This window comes from Corythoichthys intestinalis, chromosome 1 (assembly GCF_030265065.1).
Source record: "Corythoichthys intestinalis isolate RoL2023-P3 chromosome 1, ASM3026506v1, whole genome shotgun sequence".
In the NCBI taxonomy this organism is placed as follows: Eukaryota; Metazoa; Chordata; class Actinopteri; order Syngnathiformes; family Syngnathidae; genus Corythoichthys; species Corythoichthys intestinalis.
Genome location: NC_080395.1, coordinates 54,429,335 through 54,451,774, shown reverse-complemented (window position 1 = coordinate 54,451,774; position 22,440 = coordinate 54,429,335). Strand labels below are relative to the sequence as shown.

Genomic DNA, 22,440 nt, shown 5'->3' with positions numbered 1-22,440 from the left:
TATTTGATATTTAAAAAAACTTTTTCAGAATTGTTCCTAATTCAAGAATAGATATAGATTCTTGACACATTAATCTGTTAACTAGCCTTTAACACTCAAATAAGATGGAAGAAAATTATTTGACGAGATTTAGAAAAAATTAGATAAAATATCAGAAAGACGTTATAAATTTGCAGTGTCAAAGTTTGTATAAGTCGATACAGATGTTTTGCATTAATCATTTAGCCTTTCAATTAATTAGGTTGAACTTCATACTGGTGAGAAATGTAGCCCTGACCTCTGTTCACCCAATCTGTTTGGTCGTATTCATTTCGCATTCATTTTTTGAATCCCACACTACGAAAATGACAGACTTCCGGCTTCGGTCTTGCATTGAGGAAGAGGGCGCTGTGACGTGTACGGGAGAAGGAGTCCTCTTCACTATACAGCCGTACTGTTGTATGAGAAGGACTAAGGATTCAGCTGATTTTGCGGATTAATTTGTTTATTTTTCGCATCACACCAGCCAAACGGCTGCAGAAAAATCTTGCTGTACAAGGAAGAGGTGTGTGCGCCTTTTTTGGGTTTCAAAAGCTTCCCATGCACCGATGGATATTGGCCAAAACAAGTTTGAGGGTTTTTTTCTCGAGCTTGGGCCTACAAATAAAATATAAAATTTCGGTTTTTTTTCCGGGCTCGGGCCTACAATTAAAACATAATATTTTGGGGGTTTTTCGGACCTGCAAATCAAGTTAATTGATCAGGCTCGGGCGGGTTGGGCTGGATTTTTTTAGGCCCGATCTTACCTCTTGATGACCTTAAATTGGTTGCAGTTACACATCGGGGAACGCTCCCTCCAGAACAAAACACGGCAGGATTTGACCAACATTGTGACAATGCTGACCAAAAATGACATAATGTCCAGGTTATAAAATCGCCCAGCAGCCTTCCACGCACAGGACACAGGACAAGTCTGTGAAAGCGTCCAACCGGCTTCATTCTCGGAATCTTTTCACGCATGAAAGCAATGACGAGAGTAAATCCTGCATCACCTTATATGGGAAATTCCCTGGTAATATGTGTGAAAAGGGCTACAGGCAATGCGACTTGTCAGATAGAGAGAGACGCTGGGGAGAACTACGTACAATAAATGAATAATAAAAATCAGTGGAAACGGATGACGCTAAGCAAGCTCTTTATTAGGCTTGTATTGTTAACACATGTGTATGTAAATCTGACATTAGTAGATTGTTCTTATTGGAGATGCGTGTGTGGCAGCGTGGCATGTTTTTTTTCCTTCTTTTTTTTTAAACATTGGGTTTTGACAGTTGCCGGCATATTTTCGGGATCAAAGCACCGTATGCCGGAACGGCATTCCGCCATCGTATTTCATGGCGGAACGCCGATCCGGTGCGTTCCGGCCCACTTCACCCCTGGTCGTACGCACTTTAAGTCTGATGTCAAAAACTCTGAACTTCCTCTTTAAGACTTTTGAAAAAGTACATTGCATTTTCTTCAATATGTATACTGTATTATTATTCTTTTTATTAAATATTCTATTATTTATTTATTTCATTTTATGAGTTTTTTTTTTTTTTTTTTCCATTTCCGTTCGTTCTTTATTCATGACGTCTAAGCCACTTTGAAGCCAGCCGTTGTGGGGTCAACTACGGGGCCACCCTTCGTGCGCAGGTCGGTGGAGTGTCAGCATGGAAAGTGACTAGCTGGGCCCCGGCGACGACGTTTATCAAGCAGCATGCTGTATAAACACGTGACGTGCACAGGTACGGCACAGGTGACGCTCATTTGGCTAAATAGTTCACGCACGTCACGCGCGTCCTGACGCCGACGCCCACTATCTTTCTGCTTCCGGGGTGGCATAATTTGCGTGTCGCGTGCTAGCTAGCAGGCTTCGGTGAGATCAAGCTAAGAGCAGATGCCATGTTTAAACAATGAGTATGGCGGACAATCATCTGGAATACGCCTATCTGCAGGGACAGTCCATCGGGGAGCATCTCGCTGAGGATCCGGTGAGTGTGTCTTCTTTTCGGCCGTCGAAAAGGCACGCCGCTCCGGCGGTAGAACGGCTGTTAGCAGCACCAGCTGGTAGCTGCAGCAGCGGTGAAATTGCGCACACACGATTTTAACGCTATGTCGATCATGGTACAGTAATTAATCTAACGGATCCACGGCATTTGTATGGAATCTTTTTGCGGTGCTGCTGGGTGGATGCGTAACACGTTTTATTCATAGCAACTCGATAGGGTTCTTTTTAATCAAATGGGCCGTGACTCGGAACCCGTAAGGGTGTCCGTTTTCAACATTTAACGATGCAGATTTCTTTTTATTTAAAACCTACTTAAACTGCGTTTAGACGATTAAAGGGAGATGGTTACATCTACCATTTTATATAATACACCGGAACTGGACCCATCATAAGGTTGTGCAGATATACCGAGTAGAAGACCACCACAAAGAAAAGAAAATCACAACAAACAGCATCGAATCCAAACCCGTGTCCCCCAACCGTTGTATAGCCAAGGCGCATATTACATTATAAAAATCTCACTGGACAATGGACATAATTAAATAGTTTGCATTATTATACTTGCAGCTTCTAATTAGCCCGTTGGTTCATGCTTCCCACCACATCCAACCTGTCCATATGTCCGTTACCTATCTAATAGACTGTTAATGAAGTTCATAATTACAGTAATCGATTTTTAAGTATAAATTGTCCTAATATTTTATAACTTTTTTCCTTATGGGAGTCAAATGTGTTTACAATCATTAATTCTGATCCTTAGAAGAAAATTATTCTGTGATGCGTTTTGGAAAAATAAGAAAAATCTAACCCTTAAGGAAGAAGGCATATTTTGTCAGATTTTGCATGCCTTTGATGTTTCCTTTTATATTTCAAAGAAAGAATTGTTCACAATGGCCTGTTTTCAGGACACCATGGCCATCTTGTCCAAAATGCTGTTTTCTTCACAGACCTATTATTATTATAATCAACATTTTGGACCCAAAAAGACACCAAAAATCCCAACATTTTGTCAAAATTTATATTATTGACCTATTAACAACCAAACGTACTCAACGAACCGTTTTAAAGCCTGATATTTATTCAACTTGTTAGAATAGAATAGAATAGAATAGAATAGAATAGAATAGAATGCCTTTATTGTCATTACACAAAGTGTTATGAAATTCAAAGCTAGAATGTTAGAATAAACATTTAGCAGAAACAAATCAGACTAAATAGTTTTATATTTGATAATAATAATGGACACACGTGTTGTTGGCCTTTATGCATACAATGGTCAAAACGGGTTGTATACAGTAGACCAATAGTGCAAAATGATAAATTTATACCATCTAACAAAAAGGCTTATGATATCTCTTTGTGAGGTAAGGTATTGCACCCATCACCTTATCAAAACTATATAGGCCCTACATACGATCAAGCTTCTGGAACACACACGTATATATAAATTGAAAAGATTTTTTTTGTAGAGTGTCTTTTCAAAAATATTCTCAATAAACCAGTTCAGTTTTTTTAATTTATTTTTTTATTTTTAAAGGCATGCTGCTCAGTTTCGTCCTCAGGGTTTATGTGGGTCATTAAAAAGCATTAAAAGTCATTAAATGGATTTAGTCAAAACTCAGGCCTTAAAAAGCATTAAACTAAATGTTCAAGGCATTAATTACGTTGACGGTTTAAAAAAAAAAAAGTCTAAGAATAACATAATAACATAAGATCATTATGGGATAAGTGCTGATACTAACGGTTACTCGATAGTATCTGCTGATAACGCATTTTTAATTATCGAATAATAATGACATTGGTATTTCATTTGGTTTTGGGCCATTATGCATTTTGCCTTCAAAGTCAATGTAGAAGCCTTCTTCTGCCTTTGTATTATACACAAACAGCTTAGCACTGTAGTTGTGCTAATTGACCATTAGATGTCTCCAAACTAAGACGCTTGGGATTTGTTATGTGAACAGCAAAAATTAAATGAACAATGAATAGTAGAGCTGGGACGATCCGCTTTAGTCACGATCCAATCTGTATCCAGATACCTGTGTGGCGATCCGATAGGTATCATATTTCAACTATGGCAGCATAAAACTTTTTAGATTTATAAAAACAAAGGCATGTATCTCCGTTTAGATTTGATGCCATTTGCCTTTTTTTTCTAATTCTTGCATAGAAAAGTGCCTTAACTGTTGCTGGAACTGTTCCTGTGCAAAATAAAACGAATACTATTTGAAACGCTTCACATTTTATAAGGAGTCCCGATCTGATACAGAAAGTTTCAATCATGTTACTGTCCCACTGAATTATTTTTAAACAAGAATAATGTTTGTCTTTATTAAATGTTTCATTAAGTCACTCCACTCAAATCCGCTCACGCTGCATTTGGTTTCCCCGGTAATACACCAGGAACATCTACGGTGCGTCAAAGTTCCCGCCGCGTCAACGCAGTCAGTGAAACGTGGCCGTTAAATTCAAGCAGCGTGTGCACACCAGTCACAGTGTGGCCGCGTTTTAGACGCATCCTAGAAGCAGTTCTATGCATCACACTCGTAACGGACGGCAGAGCTTATTATTTGACGCGAGACGTGACCCTCCTGCATTAATACTCATACTGTAGGTAGGATTGGGCAGACCGGAAGTCACTCGTGTATGAATAGGGTGGATTTTTGAAAACCGTTCCTAAGAAAAAATATGCATTGAGGCATTTCATTTGTAAAATAAATATTAACATTTTTGTCATTGGAATTGATTTTTTCTTTAGCACAGGACTTTTTTTCTTTCAGAAAGAAAGCTGACCAATATGCGGGGTTTGATAGGCAAATGGGTGTTGTATTATTATCTTTAAATACCTACTACTCTCGCGATCTTGCAATAGTCGCGTGAACCGATCGAGCCGCTCCACAGACGCTGTGCTCGTAAAACGCGTCCTGTGGAAATTGGGGGCGAGCGTCAGTGGCGTGCTGGCGCGCCGGCAACGTTGATGTGCCACAGACGTGCCTAGTGTATTACAGGGGTTACACACACACACACACACACACACAATGAATTGCCACTCACACTACCGCAATTGTTTAAACAAGCTCAACAATGCGGCATCTTTCAAGTATAGCGCTCCGAGGCTTCTCTGGCAACATCCAAGCCTCAACAGCTGTCATCGTCAACTTTAACAAGCAATCTTGAACGCACTGCAGACCAAGAAAAGCAGCAGGATGGAGAGTGATCGGATTGGGAAATCTCTAGTTTGTTGGCTTGTGGCCGGTGCTGCATTGGCGCAGCACATTAGAAGTATCTAAAGTATCAATAATCGTGATATAAAGGACCGCCATATATCGCTAGAAAACATTTTTTCCTAGCTCTAATAAATGATTGAAAAATAATGAATTCTTAACTCATTACATACCTCATTCACCGTACTGAAGCTGTGTGCCTTTTGCTATTTTGAGCCAGGAGCATTACGTGAGCCATATGTGATATGGCAGTGCCTTTTGGCACTTGCGCTTGATCCAAAAAACTGTTGTTTGCATGATTTTGAAATATATTGGTGCAATATAGGCACATTTTTCCCACAACTGTAGTCGAAGTTCTTATTTTTCACAGAATAATTGAAACCTTGTTGTTACATTTACCATTATTAAAGTATCCAGTGGGTCGTCACAATACAATTAGCCATATATCCGTTAGGGATGTCCCGATCCAGCTTTTTGCACTTCCGATCCGATACCGATATTGTTTTGCACTTCCGATCCGATACTGGCCGATACCCATACCGGCCTATCTGAGCATGTATTAAAGTTTAAAGTTATTTAGCCTCCTTACTTACTTGTCAGACTAATGTTGAAAAGAGTTTTAGTACTCTTGATAACAACTAGCTAGCTGAATTAGGTGAGTTTGAATAACACACAACGGTTGGTAACAAGAAACTGACCTGTTTATTTAGTGACAAACACAAAACATTATAAATAACAAACAGAAATGGCATAGTCAGTCAGTAAAACGTGCAAATAATATTGTAAACTGTCTTAAAAAAGCAAAACACACAAACGACCTCAGTGGAAAATCCCACAACCCCCCCGCCCCTAAGCTATTAGATGTATAATAATAATTGTACAATAATTGTACAAAAAGTCTCTCAGGTTCAAAATACTATTTCAGTATCAAGTTAACATTTTAAAACAGTAAATAAAACACTCAAGTCCCCATTCTGTATCAGCAGCTTTAAACTACATTCAATTCATTTAATTTTGCGAATCAACCGTTAAAGTTGTTAAAATTGCTCCTGTTATTCCATAATTTTCCTTCTGTCTACTTTCGACATGTGAAAGTTTTAAAACTGTTTTGAAGATAGATTCAAGTCAAGATTTTGCCGATCTAGGAGTATTTTAGATAAAAAAAAATAATTAGGTTCGCTTGTAAGATGGCGGCCGTTTACTAAAGCATCTAACTTTTCCATACTTCAATGTTGCTAATGCCGTCGAGTCTGTCATTCTGCATCTAGTTCTATATACATATGATATCTATTATCTACAGTTAAACGATGTTCACGTGGTTTGTAGCGGCTGTCAGCAGCAGTCAGGTATTATTGTGTTTTTTATCCAGAGCTAGAGCCGTGAGTTGAGCATTGGCATTACCCGGGTCTATGACAAGCGTGATGTTTACTCTTGGGACGCAATTCTCGGGACGCAATGTGGTCAGTTTCTCATTGCGTCCCGAAGACTGCGCTGTGTATTAGTTCCGCTTTACTCGACATATTTCAATAATCGGAATTAGGATGTTTGTGAATCAATCTCGAATCTTCCACGGCCGAATCGCTCAAGGATGTAATGACGGCTGGGGATGTTGTACCGTGGTTCTAAGTGTAGGATGGTGCGTCTTTACTCACGAGAGATAATGGCTCGTCATCCAGAATGAATTCTTTGACACTTGTTATTCCCTGGGCTTTGGGACTGTCGAGTGCCAGTTTGTCACGCATAGCAAAAGTTTCTGCCAGTGTTAGTTGCGTAGGACCTTTCTTTTTGTCTTTGGTTTTCTGAACAACTCCTTATATTGTTTGTGGTGGTATTTCGCTAAATGCTTGATTAGGTTGGTTGAATTAAAAATTCTTACAGCTTTACCACCACACTTGACTTTATTGTGGCATATGTTGCGCTCTGCCTCTTAGTCTTTGTCGTCCTCTAAGGTGAAATGATCCCACACAGCTGACATTTTTACCGATAAAGTCTCTGTAAATTGGGAGATGTTAATGTAGAGCAGGGGTGTCCAAACTTTTTGCAAAGGGGGCCAGATTTGGTGTGGTAAAAATGTGGGGGGCCGACCTTGGCTGACGTCCTTTACGTAGAACAATATATTTAAGCATATTTTAGCAAGCCATTCTGTGTGTCACATTTGCTTTATTATTTTTTTAAATTAATCATTTCAGCAATCTCGCAACTAGCCTTTGTGAAGTTCTCTTTCGACTCTCGGGCTCTGGCAAAATACTGCTGCTGTGAAATTAAACTAGCTTCAAGTTGCTTCAATTTCTCGCTGCGTATCTTGTCATACATGCCAGCGTGTCTTGTTTGGTAATATCCCCTCACATTGAACTCTTTAAAAACCGCGACTGTCTCTTTGCAAATGAGGCACACAGTTGCGTATTTTAGTGAAAAAAAAGTCCAATTTCTACCTATCCTTGAAGCGTCGGCCGTCGCAGTCAACTTTTTTTTTTTGTTGATTGTCGCCATTTTAGAAAATTGGAAGTAAAGGGTCACACCGGGTGATGTTGCTTAGAGCTGCTGCCTTTTAGTGGGTAAATGAGGAGCAGCATTTAGTGTGTAAGCTACTTCATATGCTGGTAGCAGTACTGCTGACAATTTTTTTAAGTCTGTCCAGACGTTATTGATTTTATGACAGAGGCTTGGGGTCTGGATGAAATTTGACCACGGGCCGCATTTGGCCCCCGGGCCGGACTTTGGACATGTCTGATGTAGAGTGTTGAAGGTGTGCCGTAAAGTGCAGACCGGATTTTAGGGAAACCGAAGCAAAAACTGGAATGGATTATGTACATCGGTGCGCTGGAAAACCCGGACCAGATTTAAAAAAAAAAAAAACTGGATCGGAAGTCTGGATCGGAATTTTTCCGTGTCGGCCGATCCGATACCGATGCGCATTTTTTTGCCCATATCGGCGTCCGATCCAAATATCGGATCGGGACATCTGTAATATCTGTATGTTTGATATCTGTATCAGATTTGTGGAGTTGGGCAATCTGGGGATACATGTTATGGGTTAAAGCCATTATTGGACAACTCTACTTAAAGTTTGTGTGTGTGAAACTATCTGCGGTTGGGCATGGGCACTCAATGAGTTTAAAATGGCATTAAAAAGCATTAAAGGAGATTTGCTCATACCTGTAGAAACCCTGGTCCTGGGGAAAAAAAAAAAAAACAGCCCAGACTTCCAGGAGGTGACGTTTTTCCTTCCACCCTTTGCGCACCACTGTCACTCTTCTTACACTTCGACTCATCCGGAGAAAGCAACAACAAATCTGGCCCATCCTCTTCCTCGAGTTGATGGAATAACGCAATTGTTAGCGCTAAATAGTTTTCGATTTATGAAGCGCATTTCACAGAGTCGCTCAAACAATCCAACCGGCCGTCGCCCGCTACATTGCCGCCTCTCATTACGTCGCACCTCGCTCAGCAATATATTTAAAAAAAATATGTACACATATTTATATTATGTCCTTTTGTGACCCCACAATGGCTCCTGGGATATGTATTTTTTTGTGAGAATTTGTTTTGAAATGGGACAAATGATGGAAATATGGACATAAACACATGGTTCAAGCAGCGTTTTAAAATTAAACTTTAAAACTCAAATGACATTATCTCCCGTTTTACATGGTCGATTGACCTAAAGGAAATTTGAGCATGGACCTCAACTTCTGCAATTTCAAACAAGACCAACCAGGGGCACATGGGCGATGTAATTACAACATGATGAGGCTTCAAAGATGATATGCACGCTGGATACGTCAACACGTCCCGTGACTTTTAAGGGTTAAGTATTTTTTGCAATTGATAAATATTGTGATTTGTCAATTGTTTTGGAGAAACGGGAAAATATGCAGTTTGTGTATGAATCATCCAATTCCACTTGTCAATACACACTGACAGAATTTTCGTATTCTACACCTATTATTAAATGATTAAGAGTGGAGAAAAAAAAATCTTAATTCTCGGCATAACAAAAGCATACAGTGGGGCAAATAAGTATTTAGTCAACCACTAATTGTGCAAGTTCTCCCACTTGAAAAATATTGGAGAGGCCTGTAATTGTCAACATGGGTAAACCTCAACCATGAGAGACAGAATGTAGGGAAAAAAACAGAAAATCAAATTGTTTCATTTTTAAAGAATTTATTTGCAAATCATGGTGGAAAATAAGCATTTGGTCAATACCAAAAGTTCATCTCAATACTTTGTTATGTACCGTTTGTTGGCAATAACGGAGGCCAAACATTTTCTGTAACTCTTCACAAGCTTTTCACTCACTGTTGCTGGTATTTTGGCCCATTCCTCCATGCAGATCTCCTCTAGAGCAGTGATGTTTTGGGGCTGTCGTTGGGCAACACGGACTTTCAACTCCCTCCACAGATTTTCTATGGGGCTGAGATCTGGAGACTGGCTAGGCCACTCCAGGACCTTGAAATGCTTCTTACGAAGCCACTCCTTTGTTGCCCTGGCTGTGTGTTTGGGATCACTGTCATGCTGAAAGACCCAGCCACGTCTCATCTTCAATGCCCTTGCTGATGGAAGGAGATTTTCACTCAAAATCTCTCTCGATACATGGCCCCATTCATTCTTTCCTTTACGTAGATCAGTCGTCCTGGTCCCTTTGCAGAAAAACAGCCCCAAAGCATGATGTTTCCACCCCCATGCTTCACAGTGGGTATGGTGCAATTCAGTATTCTTTTTCCTCCTAACAAGAGAACCTGTGTTTCTACCAAAAAGTTCTATTTTGGTTTCATCTAACCATAACACATTCTCCCAGTTCTCTTCTGGATCATCCAAAGGCTCTCTAGCGAACCGCAGATTGGCCAGGACGTGTACTGGCTTCAGCAGGGGGACACGTCTGGCAGTGCAGGATTTGAGTCCCTGGCAGCGCATGGTGTTACTGATAGTAGCCTTTGTTACTGTGGTTCCAGCTCTCTGTCATTCCCTAGGTCCCTCCGTGTGGTTCTGGGATTTTTGCTCCCTGTTCGTGTTATCATTTTGACGCCACGGGATGAGAGAGTTGAAAGTCCTTGTTGCCCAACGACAGCCCCAAAACATCACTGCTCTAGAGGAGATCTGCATGGAGGAATGGGCCAAAATACCAGCTACAGTGTGTGAAAAGCTTGTGAAGAGTTACAGAAAACGTTTGGCCTCAGTTATTGCCAATAAAAAGGGTACATAACAAGAGATGAACTTTTGGTATACACCAAATACTCATTTCCACCATGATTTGCAAATAAATTCTTTAAAAATGAAACAATGTGATTTTCTGTTTTTTTTTTCCACATTCTGTCTCTCATGGTTGAGGTTTACCCATGTTGACAATTACAGGCCTCTCGAATATTTTCAAGTGGGAGAACTTGCACAATTAGTGGTTGACTAAATACTTATTTGCCCACTGTACATGCTATCGCAGAAAAGGAGGAATAACACAATGGGTCCGTGACAGTAGGTCGACGGGGATCAATAATACTAACCTAAGCGGTAGGCGGAGAGCCAATAAGACAATAAAATAAATACAGTGCAATACCAGCCCAAAGTAGAGGATTTCAAAACTAGGGCAGCAGACGAACAAGCTAGCAAACACACGAAATTCAAGAGTACAAGGTGTCGAATGGCGCCCAGCAAGTTAATATCTCGGCACCCTTCTCTTTGATCGCCTGGGCTAAAATACAGTCTTGATGACTTTGAATGTGCTGCAGGTACGACGTCGGGAACGCTCCCACTCTGTAACAAAACACTATCTGACCAACAGAGTGTGACAGCCGATGCCGACCAAAAATGAAGTAATGGTCCGGGTTTTAAAATCGCACCAGCTGCCCTCCCCGCACAGAGGGTGCCTAGACACCAACCCGGGATAAATCAAGCCACTTTCACACATACAAAACTGTTCATTCCCAGGACATTTCCCCATGTGAGAAAGCCATGACACAGCTAAATGCTGCGTCACCTTACACAGGAATTTACCGGGATATATGTCTGAAAGGGGGCTTATGTTATCCTTACGATTGTGAATGTCAATACTAGAGCTGGGAATCTTTGGGCACCTAACGATTCGATTACGATTACGATTCAGAGGCTCCGATTCGATTATAAAACGATTATTGATGCACCCCCCCTCCCTTTTTTTTGTTGTTGTTGTTTTTTTTTTTTAATTAAATGTTTTGTACATTAGTTCCAAAATTGTTCAAAAATCCTCTCAGGCTAAACCAAACTACTATTTCAGTATCAAGTTAACATATAGCAGTAAACAAATATACAAAAATAACAGTAAATAAAAAACTCCAGTCCCCATTCTGTAACAGCAGCTTTAAACTACATTTAATTAATTTAATGTTGTGAATCAACTGTTAAAGTTGTTAAAATTGCTCCCGTTATTCCATAATTTCCCTTTTGTCTACTTTCGACATGTGAAAGTTTTAAAGCTATTTTAAAGATAGATTCAAGTCAATATTTTACAGATTTAGGAGTATTTTAGATAAAAAGTTAATTAGGTTTGCTTGGAAGGTTCGCTACAACAGCCTTGCAGGGAAGTGTACTGCTTTAAGATGGCGGCCATTTACTAACGACCGCATCTAGCTTTTTGTAGATGTGCTGCTCACGCTACTGAGTCATTGGTGCATCTAGTCCTACATAAATGATATCTACCATTACATTGTGTGGATGACGTACTTTGTAGCAGCTTTTCGGCAGCAGTCAGGTATGTATCTCGTGGCATGAGTTGAGCTAGAGCCGTGAGTTGAGCATTGGCATTACCCGAGGGGCCGGGTAATGAGAAGCATGATGTTTAGCTACTCTCGCTGCGTTCTTCCTCGTTGCACCCCGAAGACCGCGCGGCGCGCAGAGTGTGTTGTACTTCCGCTTTACTAGGCATATTTCAATAATCGGAATTTGGATGTTTGTGAATCGTTCTCGAATCTTCCACGGCCGAATCGCGAATAATCTTAAGAATCGGAAATTTTGCACACCTCTACTCAATACCATGTACTGCAACAAGGTGATACTTACTGTTGTCGCTTATGTTGACTACCAAACACTTGACTGGACTGTGTGCTGATTCAGTGTGAATTTCTATCCAGGATGTTTAATGCACTTTCGGTTCATGTCATTAGCATTTTATTGTACAGTTTGCATGTAGTTTTAAGTATGTTTGTGCATAACAGGAGCTGGCAGCTATTAAGGCCAGAGTTCAGGAACTGGAAATGGAAGAAGAGACCGAAAGGATGAAGGAGGAGGGTGTAGAAGAGCCTGACAGGTGCAATGGTGAGGAGATGCAGCTGCTGACCAACAGCCCTCGGCCTGGTGAGACGACCCCGTGATTTGATGTCTGCCAGCAGTAAATACAGATTGTTGCAAGTTATAAATTGTATTTTAGCCAGGTGTGTGGCACTGCTGAGTTATAAATTGTATTTTAGCCAGGTGTGTGGCACTGTTGCGTACATCCAGGTGAGCTTGTACGGTCACCATGTGGCTAACACCTGGGACACTTAATGTACCTCATCCCTGCACCATGAGACAAACCCTACACTTGTTATTTTATTTTTTTAATCTCTTCTACCTCCTAACTGCACAACCCGAAAATGACGAGTGTGACATAGATGTTTGTGTTGCTATTGATTATTTGACCTGACCTTCACCCTGTTGATTAAGCTTGATTTGTCAACCATTTTTGTTTTACCACAGGCCCATATTACAACATGACATCTGAGGAGCGGATAGATGCAGACAACAGGTCCATCTATGTAGGAAATGTAAGACATTCTTTTATGGTGTTAGGGTTTACACGTTTACACGACAACGGCAACAGGGGTGACAATGCAAAACCTTTTTCCAGAGAGCCCTATCATTTACACAGGGACAGCGTTTCGGGGGGGAACTGAAAATGCAAAAATTTGAAAACGCATGCCAGAGTGGCAATCTTAAAAGCTCCCGCCAAGTCGGTGCGGTCTAAACAGTTGACGAGACAAAAGTGAGTTTTGGGTGACAATGGACTTCCGTTCTCCGGAACAGGAGTTGATAACTCTCCAATATACATTATTTGTCAGTGAAGATACTAGATAAGAGGTTTCATGCACTTTTGTGCTTCCGTGTGCACGCCATTTTCTCCACACACAATGGTCGTGTAAACGCTGAATTAAAACGGCAAAACGTAGCTTTTGCGTTATTGCATAAGATCGTTGTCATGTAAGAGTGGCCTAAATAAATTGTTCTCTTTAGACAGACTAAATAGTCTTACAATAATTAATTCAGCTACATATAGAATGCCACTTGCAGTGTTTCTGGTTTTGCAGTTTTCATTTTTATTTGACGTTCTGCAACTGGTTAGGTTGCAATTCCAAATGTCAAATCATACTTTAATTGCATCGCAAAATCGCAAATGTCAACGCCAATCAAAATGTCAGTTTATTTTTTTGAATGAAATGATCTTTCGCCACAAAATTGGAAGCTGTACCCCCCCAAACCCCCCTTTTATCCAGCTGTACCACTGGCTGTATATTGTTGTTGCAGTAAATTGCAAAATTGCAGTAGTATTGATACTGTTATGAATAGCTTTTTTTATGTTACTCCTGAAAATTGATAGTACCTTGGCAGGTTTTCAAACCTTTTTAACTGGGTGCACTCTGGTTTAAATCCCAGGTGGACTATGGCGCTACTGCAGATGAGCTGGAGATCCATTTTAATGGTTGCGGTCCTGTCAACCGTGTAACCATTCTCTGCGACAAGTTCTCTGGTCACCCAAAAGGGTCAGTTCAATAGAAACTGTTTCGCAACCGCTTTCTGCAGGAAACATCCCAATTTGTTTTTTTAATCTTTTTTCCAGCTTTGCCTACATTGAGTTCTCTGATCGGAATTCGGTGCAAAGTGCCATTGCCCTGCATGAGACTTTATTCAGAGGACGAGTTCTCAAGGTAAGAATGATTATCCCTACAACGTTTCTTCCGTCACACAATTATAGCAGTACAGTACTCTAGTTGGATTGTCACCCAATTTATAGCAACATTAGAGAAACAACGTTTTGGAAACAGTTTGGAAGATTTCCTTGTGTGTTTTTACACTTTTAGACCAGGGGCCCTCAAGGACTGGTTTGATGACCCCTGTTGTAGAGACACAATTGGCGTCAAGACAATCATTTTTTCACCACCAAGCTCACTTGATATACTTTTTTATAACAGAATGAAAGTGTTCAACATGTGTGTTGCAATTTGTAAGTAAATAACTCTTTTAAAATGGCAAAATTGGCACAGCCCTCCACGTCTTGGCGTGCTCGGTACAGGAGAATACAAAAAATTCACTGAACAATCCGTCTGCATAAAGAAATATACTGTTGTGTATTTGATATATCACTGTATTCCCACACATCCCAAATATAAAGTAATAATGTTGTGAGATGTTTGGTTAAAATGCAGAATTCAATTCATAGTAAATAATTGCTTATTTTGAAATCAGCTAAAAGAAATTGTTAAAATATAAATCATTTCTCTTTACATTTACATTGAAAGTAATAAATACACACCTAAAATGATTCTGAAGATTTCCTGATAACAGTTAATATACTGCTAGAGCAGTGTTTTTCAACCTTTCCTGACTCATGGCACGTTTTTACATTGGAAAACACCTCACGGCACACCACAAACCAAACACGTTCCTAAATTTCTGTACAGTATATTTAATTATAAAACAATTTCTCTATTTTATACTTGGTGTGAAATTTGAGCCTGTTTAGATGAACACAAAGCCGATATCCTGGCAGGAATCTTCTTCAACAGCTCTGTATTTTTTTTATTTTTTATTTTTTTTAATATCAGTTAGGCTTGGAAAACTGAGAATTATCATACAGAGGGAATTTAGCAATGTCTCTAACCGCATCAGGGCCGAGCATTTCGCTGACAATGCCTTTGCAGGCAGGTAGTATTAATATCTCTGCCACAGCAACACGTTCAGCAACAGGGTAACTGGATTTGAGGGCTGCCGTATTTACCTTTGTAGTTTTTCTCAAAAAAGTTGCCAGTTTCTTTGTGTTTTCACGAAGGCGAACAAAATAGTCAATCGACTTGTTTTGAAGAGACTTTTGTTTTGCTTGGAGATGACGTAGCTGCGCGTGTCGCGTTCAAGAACTGCTCGGATGTCTATCCATTAGCAACCTTGCCGTCCTCGACAATGTGTTGGAATAAAACACTGGGAGGATTGACGGTCGTCACATATGGATAAAACGGAAAAGACGCTTGAGTAGTCTAATCAAATTATGTACAGTAGACTTGCTGTGGTCCACACTGGTGCGGACAGCAAGGTGGCTGATGGCTATAAATCTGAGCAGTTCTTTAACGCGACAAGAGCAATAACTCTCTTATCTGCACACGACCGAGAACTTTCTACCTATTCCTTCCTTCCTTCCTACTGCAACTCTACCCAACGAGGAAAAAAAGCGATATTGTATAATTTCTCGCGGCACACCGGTCGAAGAACACTGTGCTAGAGGTTTGACAGGAAATGCATTTATTTTGAAGTGCGACAGAGTAAACTGTAGTATTTGTTTCCTGAAAGGGGGGAGCAAGCCAAGCTGAATGAGCAGTGTTATGGCAAAAACACCCTGGTTTTATGTTGCACTACAGCATTTCAAGCAGTAAATGTTCAAGTTGAAAAGCAAGTGTCTTGGTCGTCATTAAGAAGCTTCCTCTACCTTACAAATAAAAAGCTAGAGTTTCCTAAAACTGCTTTGTTCAAGTCGGCACAATGTTGCACAACACATACTGTATTTCATATAAAAAATGTTCCTTGCTTCCTTGTCAGCGAATAAGTGTATATGCAGTGACGTTATCTCACTTCCGGTCCTGTGATGAAAAAGGTGTTTCAATTTGTATAAGCACCCACCAGAAAATATGTCCAAAATCATTACCATGCCATTTTGAATTTTCTGGATAAAATTACAACACTATTAAGTGCAACTTAATTTCATATTGTTTTCAAAATTGTCACTTTATGCTCAGTAGCCACTTTCTACTGATGACAGTTTTTGGTTGCTGGACACATATCAAAATACGAATGGCATGATAAATAGGACTGTTGAAATACAAATTTAACTAGGAAACTAGTTGAAAATCAAGTTGTGCTCAAAGTACTGACACATTAAATAGTTGGGACATGTACATTGAAAAGTTTTAAGGTCAAGTTTACATTTAAAGGTTATCGTGCATTATAGGTTCATCCTGAATTTTAAAATGAAAGGTGAATAGCCCTAATTTGTTAGTAGCAGCTGAGGGCAACTCAAAAGACCTGCATTGTCCACATTTGGTGCCAAAGTATTTTGGGGGGGCTTTCACACTAGTTTTCAGCGTTTTATCTGAAAAATACCCAAGAATCGATTTATTTGAGCATATGTGAACACAAAAACAGAATGTGATGATGAACAGCCAAATCTAGATCAGTTGGTCTCTGCTCACTTCGATTCAAGCTCTGTTGCAGTTTGTTTATACTAGTGAGAATAGAATCGATGCAGCAACAGACACATCTCAATCGTAACTGGTTCAACCTCCAAGTTATTGGGGTAAAAAGGTTGCAATAACCTACGGTCTGGAAAAAGATGACAGGAGAAACACAATGTCTAGTGTTTTTTTTTTGGTTTGTTTTTTTTAAATACATTTTTAGAGATCAAATGAAGCTTCGATCTTTTGACCATTTGTAATTTTATTAAAATAGTGAGTCCCGAGCACTTTCCGATGTAATTCCTGACTAATGAGTGCAGTTGGATCGTGCACGTACATATTACATAGGGCAAGATGTCTAACAAACCATGTTAACGTGGCTGATTCTGGCTGAATTAAGAATTTTTTTTTTTTTTCTAAATATTATTGCAGTTACGGCATCCTGATGTTAATGATAAACTAAGCCATTTGAAATTCGGTCAAAAATTTAGCAGTCTATAGTTCAAAGTACACACTCCTTTAACTATAATTTTTATCAAACTGCCCTGATGCAGAATGTCCGACAAGTGAAGACACCAGTCTACTGGCACACAGCGCACATCATCTAGGTGTAACAACTTGTTAAAATAATCGATTGTTATATTTTTCAGGAAACAAAAAAATGAACCATTAGAACTTTTTGTTTACGAAAAAAAAAAAAAAAAAAAAGTGCGATTATTTTGAGGGTGAGATATATGTATATATATATATATGTATATATATATATCAATTGTCGCGTATGGCCTGTTTATATTTTATCCCAGTACACAGTTGACAGTAGACATAACAACAATGTGAATGATAACTCACACTCAAACTCTCTTACAGTAAGAGTTTAATTTTGATATGCAATTTATCAGCCAAAATAAGGAACTTGTGATTTTGCACAATACTTTACAGTTAGTGGTCTAGAGTATTTATCGTTGATCTGGCTTTGCATGAATGACGCCATTTCCTGTATTTCAACTGTGTACCATCCAAGGACTTATCATTGATGGATTTTTGTCTTTTAAATTTAAGAGGAAATGTGATAACTGGGGCTGAAGACATTATGGTCTTTAATTCCAGGTGTTGCCCAAAAGGACCAACATGCCCGGCATCAGCACCACTGACAGGGGAGGCCACCGAGGAGGCCACTCGAGAGGCAGAGGGCGAGGTTTCCAGCCCCCCAGGGGTCAGCATGGCTCGCGTGGCAGGTTTCGCTATCAGTCCACTAGACCGCAACACCAGAACCCGCACCCTTACTATGGTGGGCCCCCGGTGGGGAAACGACAGTGGGGCCACCTGGATTATCATGAACAGCCTTCAAAACGCTACCCTTGTCTTCTTCTTATCACCCCACCTTCAGAGGAAATGGGAGCCGGGGCAAGCGGACAGCATTATCCTCAGCAGCGCTAATGACCTCCGTCCCTGCTGCCTGTATACAAAGTGGGTGTATGGACTGATTTTAACTTGTGTTATTTGGATCACTGGTTTGTCTGCACTAGCCCTTCAGATAGATCATTTTAAGCCTGTTGTGTAAACGCATGATGGGGTGTTATCCCATATTCATGCAGCTGTGTCCTACCATTTTTACAAACTAATAATTAAAGTAATTGTTTGAGCTCCCTATGTATGACTACTCGTTTTTAACTTGCACATCCTTTGTGTGAAAATTTTCTAATGCTTCTTTTAAAATGATACAAAAGTGCAGTAACATTTTTTTTATTTACACATGCTTTAGAACAATACAATATAAAGCAGGTTAATGTAAACAGGTGGCTGTGAAGGACATTAAGCACTTTGAGTCATCATCCCAGAAACTATTTCATCAAATGCCCTGAAAGAAGAAGAGGTTCGTTAGATGTTGCCATTTCATAGTGAAATACACAAAAACACAAACATGAACTCACTTTGACTTAATAGGGTTTCCTGGCGTATGAAAAGGGTTACACATTACATCAGTGAACGCGTTGTGCAGTTTTCTGAACATCTGTGGGGGGAGAAAAGTCACATTTAAGTAAACAATTATTGAGAGCATATACACTGAGGAGCATAAGTATTTGCACTCTGATATTTTGCAAGTTCACCCACTTGGAAAATAAGTCAAATTTCAATCGTAGATGCATTTCCACTTGAAGACATAATCTAAAAAAAATCGGTTCTCACATTGTATCTTTTTATTTTTTACTGGGGTTCATAAGTATACTAAACCCCTGAGAATCATTAATTATGATAGTTGTCAGTGTACCTTAAATTCCCCCTTAACCCCATGAGTAACCACCCATTTGAGCTCAATATTGTCACCTGTGAAGCCCATAGTCATAATCTAACTGCTACCATGGGCAAGACACCAGAGAAAAATTTGAGCTCCACAAAGCTGGGAAAGGCTATGGGACAATTGAAACGCAGCTTGGTGAGAATAAATCGACAGTTGCAGCAATTGTTAGAAAATGGAAAATGCTAAACATGACTGATAATCTACCTCGGACTGGGGCTCAATTATAAAATGTCATGGGGTATCACTTATAATGAGAAAAGTGAGGGCTCCGCCTAAAACTACATGGCAGGAACTGGTCAATGACCTGAAGAGAGCTGGATGCTCAAAGGCTATTGTCAGTAGAACACTATGGGGCAATGGTTTAAAATCATGCATTGCTCAGACTGTTCCCGTATTAAAGCCAGTACATGTGAAGGCCCGTCTGAAAATTTGCCAGGGACCATCTGAATGACGCAGAGGGGTTGTAGTGATCGGATGAAACCAACGTAAAACTTTTTGGTGCAAACTTTACTCGTGTGTGGAGGGGAAAAGATGAGTTCCCAACAACACCATCCCCTCTGTGAAGTCTGTGGGTGAAAAGCTCATGCTTTGGGGCTGCTTTTTGGCAAAGCGGACAGGACGACTGTACTGTATAATTGCCTGGTACACCAGACTCACCGCTGTTCCAGCTATTGAGTCTGGCCACCATTCAGCGGATACAATTTCCAGGGCAGAGCAAGCCACAGCGGACCAATCAGCGACGGGCAGACGTGATGTTAGTAAAGCGACGAGGGACTTGCGCGCGGAAGGAAACGTACGAGGAGAGCGGAATTTATTTGAACATAGCTAGCGCGAGACAGACTGTTGTCAATGACTCGTGTAGATGTGTTTTTGGTAATTTAAAACTGATTTTACTGTGGATTGTAACAATCTCGGCTCTCCTGTTCACCATCTGTGTTGTTGTGGAGACTACTTCCGACGCGCAAGAGTGACGTTGCTCGTTAAGAACACGTCACGCAAATGAACGAATCTTGATTTGTCGATTGATTTTGTACCTGCTCGAGAGGCCGTTAATGGGTTGGGTCCCAGACTTTTATCTCAGTGTTTGAAAAATACAGGGAGAACTGTCTGGCCGTGCCAGGCAACTGTATAAAGCAGACGATGAATGGTAAAATGTATTGTCTGATTTTGAGCCACAACCGCCTTCCCTCAGAGACTTGAAGATGAGTTGCGCCTGGATCTTCCAACATGACAATGATCCAAAGCACACAGCCAAGCTGACCAAGGAGTGGCTGCATAAAAAGCATATCGAGGTTCTGGTGGGGCCTAGCCAGTCTCCAGACCTTAATCTAATGGAAACTCTTTGGATGGAGCTGAAACTTTGTGTTTCTCAACGACAGTCCCGAAGCCTGACAGATAGAGAAGATTTGTGTGGAGGAATGCGCCAAAATCCCCGTTTCCATATGTGAAAACCTGGTGAACTACAGAAAGCGTCTAACCCAGTGTTTCTTAACCTTGCTAAAGGTAGCGAACCCCACCAGTTTCAAAGATGCATTCACCGAAACTTTCATAATCCAGGCATTTTGCTACAAATTCAAAACCGAGCAAGCTAACATCTAAGTGAATTCCTGTTCAAATTTCTTCCAGATTTTGAATTTACTACAAATAATTTAGCCTTTGGCTGCTGACTTTCATTTTCCAACGTGAAAATTTCATTTCACGCTGTTCCTTTTGTTGTTTTCATGTCTACATTCTAATTTTGTCACATACTTGCATTACATAATTTCATGGTGTAACATGAAGCTTTTTTTTTTTTTTAATTACGCAGTTCACGTTGTCTGTAGGTCTGTTATACTTCATCATACTAAGTGCCAGTCAACTTTCCACTGAGCAGTGATTTCATATCCCATTAGATACGAGGGCTAGCAGTTGAAAGAAATGGAATAAAGCCTGTAAATTGAGGGCATCCCAGTCCAAAACCTGGTCTAAAACGCCACTTTGCCTTGATTTAGTCAGCGTACAAAATAGTAATAGTAATAATAACCGTTACCGAACCCCAGTTAAGAATCACTGGTCTAACCTCTGTAATTGCAAACAAAGGCTTCTGCACTAAATATTAGCACTGATTTTCTCAGGGGTACAAATGCTTATGAACCCAAGTAAATTACAAATAAATTAATGAAAAATCATACAGTGTAAATTCCGGATTAATTACTTACACTTCTTATTTCGTTGTCTCGCAGTGATGTGTTGGATGAGTCGACAACAATGACAAATTTGACCTTTGAGTTTGTTACATACCCATATCTAGTAAATTTGTCAAGGGTCCATTTTAAGAGCTGTATTATTTAGAATAAAACTGCATTTGATTAGGATACACTTTGTAATCTTCGGTGGGATAGAGGAGACCAAGGTAGAGCTCCCTCTGGTCCCCCAATGACTTCCCTACAGCTGAAATCTTCTCCTCCACCACATCCAATGAAGTGTGCACGGTGTAGTGAAATTTCAGCTCATTTTGAGTAGGAACACTGCGGATGAACAGCGGATAATTCTGGGCAAAGACGAAACAGACAATTATGACAGTCACAAGTCAACGCGACCCAAAAAATATTTCAGTAAAGCGAGTCTATTTTGACTACTACAACTGCAACTCTGCTATGCAATTAAACGAGAGTTAAGAAATCACGTGAAATAATCATACTAGAGGGGTTTTTTGAAGTCAGAAGACACGAAATTACCTCTTTTGCTATGACAGCTATGCACACCGCCATTTCAGTTCCTGTGTGCATACGAAACTATGCACGTGACCATGGGGCGTTCACTTACCGTTGGAAAAGAGATGCCACATATACAAAGCTAGATGTTTGTTGTGCGTCACGATTCGGGGAACGGACGACCTCACTTATCTACCATTTTGCGTCGGTGCCATTCGAGGAACAAAACATGGTCAATGGAGCGTGTACTTTGAAAATTACCCAATTTTCTACATTCTCTTAAAATGCAGCCTGAATCATAGTCACGTGAATACGTCAAAAATTTAGCATGTCAAACGTATTTGAATTGGAAGATGTCTCACTTTACGTTCGTCGCAGTGGAGCCGAACAGGAAAAAACTGACGCAAGATGGCCACTGATTAGTTATGCTGGTAACTCCGCCATTTGACATCTAGCATAGCCTATATGATATCTATATTCGAGACGAGATGAATGTTCATCGTGTGTTACATGCGTTCAGAGAAATAATGTAATTTAAATATCATTACAGTTGTGCTGTCAGTGTATAGTATTTATTCATTCGTTACAAATATTATGGTCATGATAAAATAAAACTGACTGGCACGTGTAAGTCACATTAGGTTCTTTTTTTTTTTCTTTTTTCCAAAACATTGCATTGTTTTTAATTCATTCATCATATCTAAACAACAGTACTTTCATTAATTACCCAAATCTGCTTGAAATTCCCGCATAA

The 22,440-nt window shown here is 40.1% G+C and overlaps 2 protein-coding genes across 4 annotated transcripts; one reads left to right on the top strand and one right to left on the bottom strand.

The window, feature by feature from the left end:
- Positions 1-1,601: 1,601 nt before the first annotated feature.
- pabpn1l (PABPN1 like, cytoplasmic) lies at positions 1,602-18,344 on the top strand. 3 transcript variants are annotated; one of them, XM_057849710.1, is made up of 7 exons: positions 1,779-2,009; positions 12,438-12,576; positions 12,958-13,025; positions 13,912-14,018; positions 14,096-14,183; positions 17,802-17,982; positions 18,082-18,344. In XM_057849710.1, the coding sequence occupies exons 1-7, from the start codon at positions 1,932-1,934 to the stop codon at positions 18,129-18,131; spliced, it is 711 nt and encodes a 236-aa protein (XP_057705693.1). In that variant the 5' UTR covers positions 1,779-1,931; the 3' UTR covers positions 18,132-18,344. The 3 variants fall into 3 exon arrangements, with proteins under 3 accessions (XP_057705703.1, XP_057705683.1, XP_057705693.1); XM_057849720.1 differs by lacking the exon at positions 1,779-2,009 and adding an exon at positions 1,602-1,763 and having other exon boundaries at positions 17,802-18,344; XM_057849700.1 differs by having other exon boundaries at positions 1,778-2,009; positions 17,802-18,344.
- trappc2l (trafficking protein particle complex subunit 2L) lies at positions 18,278-21,778 on the bottom strand. The gene is made up of 5 exons (XM_057849732.1): positions 21,711-21,778; positions 21,351-21,523; positions 21,192-21,279; positions 18,626-18,705; positions 18,278-18,552 (listed from the first exon to the last, which is right to left on the bottom strand). Exons 1-5 carry the CDS (start codon positions 21,759-21,761, stop codon positions 18,507-18,509), a joined length of 438 nt encoding a protein of 145 aa, XP_057705715.1. The 5' UTR covers positions 21,762-21,778; the 3' UTR covers positions 18,278-18,506.
- Between the last annotated feature and the right edge of the window lie 662 nt (positions 21,779-22,440).